Source organism: Leptonychotes weddellii, unplaced genomic scaffold, assembly GCF_054177405.1.
Source record: "Leptonychotes weddellii isolate Sample4059 unplaced genomic scaffold, ASM5417740v2 HiC_scaffold_8785, whole genome shotgun sequence".
In the NCBI taxonomy this organism is placed as follows: Eukaryota; Metazoa; Chordata; class Mammalia; order Carnivora; family Phocidae; genus Leptonychotes; species Leptonychotes weddellii.
The window spans coordinates 1-8314 of NW_028059057.1; the positions used below are offsets into that span (position 1 = coordinate 1).

The 8314-nt window shown below is 39.7% G+C and overlaps 1 protein-coding gene across 1 annotated transcript; it reads right to left on the bottom strand.

Moving 5' to 3' along the window:
* Positions 1-2797: 2797 nt before the first annotated feature.
* On the bottom strand, positions 2798-7833 carry LOC145719963 (uncharacterized; the record flags this gene model as incomplete). The annotated part of the gene is made up of 1 exon (XM_081811604.1): positions 2798-7833. A coding segment is annotated over one exon (1560 nt), but the record flags the coding sequence as incomplete, so codon positions are not given.
* Between the last annotated feature and the right edge of the window lie 481 nt (positions 7834-8314).

Genomic DNA, 8314 nt, shown 5'->3' on the forward strand with positions numbered 1-8314 from the left:
GCGACTCTAATGTGCGCGGAGACCCCAGACCCCAGGGGTGTAGGCCTGGGGACTGAGATTCTGACGTAGAAATGCGAAAGTTAAAATCCCTCAGCTGCCGATTTGACCTTCGCTCCCGGCTAGCCGCTTCCGGGTCGGCGAAAACCTGCGCGTGCGCGCAAGTGGGACGACGGGACTGGGAAGGGCCTGTGGGGAGTGCTTCCGGTAATGGGCGGGACGCGAAGTGTGGCCTGGCCAGGATGCTCACCGCCTATGGGCGGAGTTGGGGCAGAGCCTGGGTGGAGCGCCTCCGGCAGCTCGGGGAAGCATGTACTGGCCAGGCCTTCGCCCTGAATTCGGTGGGCGGGTTGGGGCGGAGATTCGAAGAAGCATTTCCGGTAATGGGAGGGAAACATACGATCTTTGGAGCCAGGGCGGCGGTAGGGTGGAGCCAGGCGGAAACTGGGCGTAGAGCTTCCGGAGGGGTGGCCCTGTCTGGGCCGTCGGAGTCGAGGCCACGGCCGTTGGGCGGGGCCTGGGTAGGGCGTCGCCAGGGAGATTCGGGCGTTCTGGGAGCCCCAAGGACCAGGGACTGGATTCTGGGGACGTAACCGGGATCTCGGGTAGGATCTGGATGGGGCCTGGTTTCCTCTTCCCTTGCCCCCAGTACGTGCTTTTTAAATTTCCATCCCTTCCAATTTCTGTCACGTCTTGTGTAATAGGACTGTTGCCCGCTCATTTAAGTTGACGTTTTCAAAAGTTTGAGGTAAGGTTGGAGTTTTGTGGGTCACTTTGTGTTGAAAGCTAACGTGGGGGCGCCTGGGTGTCTCAGTCCTTAAGCATCTGCATTGGGCTCAGGTCATGACCCCAGAGTCCTGGGATCGAGTCCCACATCGGGCTCCCTCCTCGGGGGGAAGCCTGCTCTCCCTCTCCCACTCCTGCTGCTTGTGTTCCTGCTCTCGCTATCTCTTGTCTCTGTCAAGTAAATAAATAAAATCTTAAAAAAAAAAAAAAAGTAAGAAAGCTAACGTGGTTACCTTTAATTAAGATGAAAGTGGCATTCCTGAAAAACTGTTTTGAGGACAAGGAACAAGTGTTGGCAAGGATGTGGAGAAAAAGGAACCCTCCTGCACTGTTTGTGGGAAATCAAACTGGTACAGACTCTGTGGAAGACAGTCAGGAGTCTCATCAAATAAAAGTAGAACTACTTTCTAACCCGTAATGGAACTACTTGGTATTTACCCAAAGAATATAAAAACAGTAATTCAAAAGGATACATGCACCTCTATGTTTATTGTAGCATTATTTATAATAACCAAGTTATGGAACAGAGACGTAATGGATAAAGAAGTTGTACATATATATACACACACACACAATGGAGTATTACTCAGCCATAAAATAGAGTGAAATCTTGCCTTGTGTAACAATAATGGATCCAGAGAGTATTATGCTAAATGAAGTAAGTCAGAGAGACAAATAGCATATGACTCAGTAATATGTGGAATCTAAGAAACAAAATAAATGAACAAAGGGAAAAAAGAGAGATAAACCAGTTTAGGACTTTGAACTACATAGTACACACTGAAGGTTGCGGGGGGGGGGGGGGAGTCGGGGGGGGGATGGGAGAAATAGATGAGGGCCATTTAAAGCACCCTTGTCATGATGAGCCCTGTGTAATGTATACAATTGATGAATCATTAAATGGTATACCTGAAACTAGTATAACACAGTATTAACTATATTTGGTATTAAAATAAAAAACTTGGGGTGCCTGGGTGGCTCAGTCCATTAAGTGTCTGCCTTTGGCTCAGGTCATGATCCTAGAGTCCTGGGATAGATCTCCATGTCAGGCTCCCTGCTCAGTGGGGAGTCTGCTTCTCCTTCTCCCTCTGCTTCCCCACCCCTGCTCTGTGCTCTCCCTCTTGCTCTCAAATAAAATAAATAAAAATAAAATAAAAAACTTAATGCAAAAAAACTTCACTTAGAGATAGACATGTGCATCCTGCGACAGGCAAAATGTACTGACTGAGTGGTCTGGGACCAGGTCCTCTGTGGGGAGTGATGTGGGGCCATGGCTGGATCCAGGAATGTCTCCTGCATTAGCATGTAAGCAATTGAAGTAAGAAAGGAGTGCAGCTTTCTTTGCAAGGGATGCAAACTGAAATGTGAAATGCAATCTCTACCAATGTGAAATATGCCATTACTGACCAACATTTTTCAGAATTTCATTTCCATTTCTAGCCCCATTCATCATGGGCTCAATCCTGTGTTCATATCTAGAGCTGTTCATAGGCACAAGACCTGGTGTGTGGGAGATGGGGGTTGAGACATGTGATATTTAGGTCACCATTCACTGTTTAGAAAAAAAATTTTTTTAGAGTATATATCTAATTTGAGTTCTTTATGTTTGTCAACGTATTCCACACTTGAAGTGACTGATAAACTCAACTTGAGGTAAACTTTTGTGACCTCATAATTCATTTCTCAGTAATTTCTAAATATAATTGCAAATTCACTTTAGTTTTTTTATGGAGATTTTTGTATTGAGAAAGTTAAGATGGGTACATAAAACCCATTTTGGGGAGAAAATGAAAACACACAATAGAAAAAGTAAATACTGGGGCGCCTGGGTGGCTCAGTTGGTTAAGCAACTGCCTTCGGCTCAGGTCATGATCCTGGAGTCCCTGGATCGAGTCCCTGGATCGAGTCCCGCATCGGGCTCCCTGCTCGGCAGGGAGTCTGCTTCTCCCTCTGACCCTCCCCCTCTCATGTGCTCTGTCTCATTCTCTCTCTCTCAAATAAATAAATAAAATCTTAAAAAAAAAAAAAGAAAGAAAGAAAAAGTAAATACTGTTTGGGCCATAGCAGAACCCAGAGAATACATTGTTTTAATTGAAAAATTCTAGGCACTTCATAATTGACCTTTTGGTACAAAATGACCTATTAAATTTACTTTTATCCAGAGTATCACTTTCATAAAAAATTATGTTAGCATTTTTGTTTTTCTATTTCTAAATGTTCTGTCAGGTGTGGATTATAATCCTGCTCTTTTGAGTATATATTCTCTCGAAGACTTGAGTTTGATGTCAGTTAAAGAATACTTTTGCAATATTTCCAGGGCCATTTGACAGGCATGTGAGTTTTCTTTATATGAACACTAAGGAAAGTGAAGTTAGACTGTCAATTTTCCAAAGGTCTGATTTATGCCTTCAATAATCTTTAAGGCAATATCCATGAGTTAATATCCACATGTTTCTCTAAAATCCATACGTGTTAAAGATGAATTCTACAGTAAGAACTGAGGAGATAAAGGCATTTTGGATAAAAGGGCTTTTAATATATTAAATTTGTAAGGTTTCACTCCTGTATACATTATGTGGTGTTTCATTAAGTTTTAAGCCTGCTTATGGCTTCTGAAGTTTATAATATTTGAATTACTTAACATTTACTAAGGCTTGAGTATCATTACTCATAAAATTCTTAAGTTTTCATTCCAAAATTAATATTGTGGTAACCTCACAAGGATTGAATTTTGGATGAAAACGTTGTGCTATATATTACATTTGAAGATTACTCTGAGGTATTTATTTATGGAATGTTTAATAATGTTTGACTTGGTTAAATACAGTGCCCCACTGTGTATAATTTTAAGATCTCTCCAGTATGAATTTCTGATTAGTAAAGATTCATCCTGTCTAAAGATTTTCCAAGTTCATTACTTTTGCAGTTTCTTTGTAATATGTAGAACTATATTATTTTGTTATCAACAAAAAAGGGATCAAAACTTACCCACCCTTATGCAAATGTTGGTTTTGACACTAGGAAGGATTCTTTCAGGTTGTGACACTAAAAACCTTTTTGATGGATTTCTTTGCTTGAGTACATTTACAATGTGTATCCTGTTTTAAATGTCTTCAAATAACCTAGATATAACTGAAAGAGAATCCAATCCTATTATCAAATCATTCCATGCATTTGTTTCCTGCATATTAAAAAAAATACAGTGCTGGGGATAGATGAGAACCTTCAGAAGGTAATTATGTAGATTATGCTGTATTATATAATATTGCCTACCAGCCATGTTGGCATGAAAGAGGTTTCACAGCATGGACTCCCATGATCACAAATAAGTGACTTGTAGAACTTTCAACAAACTCTCAACAGTTGGGGAGAAGGCAATTATACGTGGAAGTCATGGATCCATTTTGTTTACGGGGAATTTTGCTGCTTGTGAAATTTATATCATCCTGCATCGTAAAGATTTCCATCATGTTACATTCCTTATGAATTCTCTCTCCCATGACGACCCCAGGCTGTACCGCAGCTGTGGAACTGCATCAGCCATGTGAGGAAAAGGGATACAGGAAAAATCAATCAGGTTTGTCTAAGAAATGGCAGGTGCCATGTTACCATTTTTCCCCCTCAGGCAAACTCTTCAGGAAAGGACAAACACCTACAATATTAAGAATCTGTGCTGCAACGACAGTTAACTCTATTCATCACAAATCTGGGGATGGAAACTACTACTTCCATTCTAAAGAGGACTATGAAGCACAGTATTAAGTGATTTCAGTAACTTCATATCCTGTTTAGCAGCAGACTGGGGACTTAAACCTACTGGGGGGTGGTAACAAATCATATCATGTAATCAACACGATACACGGAAAAAGGTGGTTGATGATGTTCTTCCAGTAATCTAGATCTACATTTAGCTGTTTTCATAAGCTGTCCTTGTAGTTTAGATTCTGGTATGCTATTTATAATTTTGTCTGTGACCAGCTTCCATTTATATTTAGAGATTTCTTCTATATGGCAACACCAATTATGCATAAAGCTTCTGAGATTTTTTTCTAAGACATATTTATTTATTTAGAGCAAGAAAGAGACTGCGGGGGTTGGGGGGGCTAGGCAGAGGGAGAGAGAGCCTTACGCTGGCTCCACACTGAGTGCGGAGTCAGACGCAGGGCTTGATCTCATGACCCCGAGATCATGATCTGAGCAGAAACCAAGAGTCAGATACTTAACTGACTGCCCCACCCAGGCGCCCCAGCTTCTGAGATCTTAATAAACTGCAGATAGTCCGATTGCCACATAGTACAATAGGAACCTGCCCCATGACCAAGTTGGACTTAATGACTGCCAAGATTTGCTTAATATTAGTATAGTAAGAGAGAGTCCTTTCTTTTTATTCCAGGAACAAAAAGTGGTCTCTCCTGTCACCACAGCACTGAACAATTTTATGATGCCCCAAAGTATGGTAGATAAAACACAATATGGAAATTATAGCAAGGCAGCAGGATACAAGGTTAATGATCAAAAGTTAACGGCCTTCCTAGATACCAGAAATAAACAAGTGAATTAAAAATTAAGAACAAAATACCATTTACATTAGGACCAAAACAAAAGGAACCATCACAGACACTAGTGGCAATTCATGAAAGGTGTGTGTTGAAGACATAACATCATCAACAGATTTTCAACCACAAATCCAAAGTCAATAATCAAGTAATCTCATCAAGAAATAGAAAATAAAAAGATCGTATAAACTGAAGATAAGCAGGTTGTTCCAGAGATATCCCTGCTCCTTTGACACCCATCATTTCATGAATTTTAAAACATTTTGACTTTTAATTTTCCTGCAGAGTGTAACATTTGATTTGATTAATCTTCAAGAATTAGACTTAGTTCATACTACTAGAATTCTCTGATGCATAGTGTATTGTGAAACCTGCTTAAGCAATGTACCAGCACTCATTGTATTTGTAGGGTTTTCTCCGACATGAAATCTTTGGTGAATCCTGAGGCATGGCATGAAAGCTGTGCTACATTCTTTGGTGAGATTTCTTTGCAGTATGCATTCCCTCATGACTCCAAATGTGAGAACATTTAATAAAAGCCTTGCCACAACCTCCACATCTATATCTTCATTCTATGTATATTCTGGTGTCTACTCAGGCTTGAACAGTGCTTAAAGGATTTGTCACATTCATGACATTTGTAAGGTTTCTCTCTGGTATGAATTCTCTCATGATGCCAAAGGTATAAACATTTAATAAAAGTCTTTTTTTTTTTTTAAGATTTTTTATTTATTTATTTGACAGAGAGAGAGACAGCGAGAGAGGGAACACAAGCAGGGGGAGCAGGAGAGGGAGAAGGAGGCTTCCCGCAGAGTGGGGAGCCCGATGCAGGGCTCGATCCCAGGACCCCGGGATCATGACCTGAGCTGAAGGCAGACGCTTAACGACTGAGCCACCCAGGTGCCCCCATTTAATAAAAGTCTTACCACACACTTTATGTTTGTATCTTCACTCTATGTGTATTATGGTGTTTATTGATGCTTGAGTAGTGCTTAAAGGCTTTGCCACACTCATGACATTTATAAGGTTTCTCCCCAGTATGAATTCTTTGGTGAACAGTAAGGCTTGCATTCTGACTAAAGGCCTTGTCACATACATTACATTTATAGGGTTTCTCTCCATCATGAACTCTCTTATGTTGAGTAAGATTTGAACTCCTGATAAAGGCCTTGCCACATTCATTACATTTGTAAGGTTTCTCTCCAGTATGAATTCTCTCATGACTCCAAAGGTATGACCGTGTGGTAAAATCCTTACCACACTGATTACATTTGTAAGGTTTCTCTCCAGAATGGATTCTCTTATGTTGAGCAAGATTTGAACCACTAGAAAAGGCTTTGCCACACTCACTACATTTGTAAGGCTTCTCTCCAGTATGAATTCGCTCATGACCCCAAAGCTGTGAAGGTATCATAAAATCCTTACCACATACATTACATCTAAATGGTTTCTCTCCAGTATGAATTCTCTTATGAATACAGAGGTGTGAACGTGTGGCAAAATCCTTGCCACACTGATTACATTTGTAAGGTTTCTGTCCAGAATGGAAATTCTTATGTTGAGCAAGATATGAACCATCAGAAAAGGCTTTGCCACACTCGTTACATTTGTAAGGCTTCTCTCCAGTATGAATTCGCTCATGACCCCAGAGATGTGACTGTGTGGCAAAATCTTTACCACATATATTACATTTATATGTTTTCTCTCCAGCATGGATTCTCTGATGACTTGTAAGGTTTGAGAACCTCTTAAAGGCTTTGCCACACTCATTACCTTTGTAAGGTTTCTGCTCAGAATGAACTCTTTGATGATTAGCTAAGGTTGAGCAATGGCTAAAAGCCTTCCCACACTCATTACATTTGTAAGGTTTTTCTCTTTTGGGTGTTTTCTGGTGTTGTGTCCGTAATGACGGATGCATAAGAACCTTCCCATATTTATTAAAAATGTTGGTTTTGACACTAGAAGGAATTTTTTGAAGTGAAACTGAAGTCTTTTTGGTAGGCTTCTCAACTTGATTACTTTCATGAATTTCCTCTTGGGTCTGAAATCTCTGCAGTTCAGTCAGATGTGAATGAAAGCTTAATCCAAGTGTACTGTCCGAACAGTTTCTATACTTGCTTCCTAAATAACCTACCTTGTTTTTTAGTGCCTTACTCACTGTATCATGTTTGTAATATTCAGATGTATTTCTTCCTATGGAAACAGGAAAATGATTACAGAATTTATGGTGTTGTTGATGTTCTCTACAGGCGAGATTTTTGTAATCGGTTGCAGTGTCTTCTACATAATTTTTTTCTTCATAAAGCCAATGAGTCTCAAATTTGTTCACATCTTGGATTTTTCTCAAATCAAAATTCTCAAACTCATGTCTTATGTGTCTTTCCAAAATTAATGTTTGGAATAATTCTCCATTATTAATGTCTTCTTTTGGTGGTAATTCTTTGCTCACACATCTGGTAGAGATATCTGTAAGATATAAAGAATCATAGGCTTCCTATTAACCAGAGTTTGAAGATGGGGATTTTATAATGAAAAGTATTACACCAAAAACAAAACTCGTAATTACAGAGCTATTACATTTGTCAACCATGGTATGCAAATGAACAGAAACACAAAGGATAAGATTTCACAATAAAGAAAGGCTGATTACAGGTAGTTCAAATTATTTTCAGAGAAGCCTATTTATAAATGCCCTATGATCGAAAGTTACAACAGCCCTGAAAACTTCCGAATTTTCTACAGGTATCCCAAAGATCATAGCAACCTAGAGGAGGCATAAAGGTGGCTCATATTTAAAAGAAAAATACCTATCAAACTCAATTATCGAATACTTATTGTACACAACATTAAAACAAAGCTTTAAGAATAACAAAATATTCTGAATACTTGCTATAAAACTGCATCCATGTAGAACAGGCATACTGCAATGTTAATAATCAGTGTCCTGTACTTATATTCCATAATCTATGCTACAA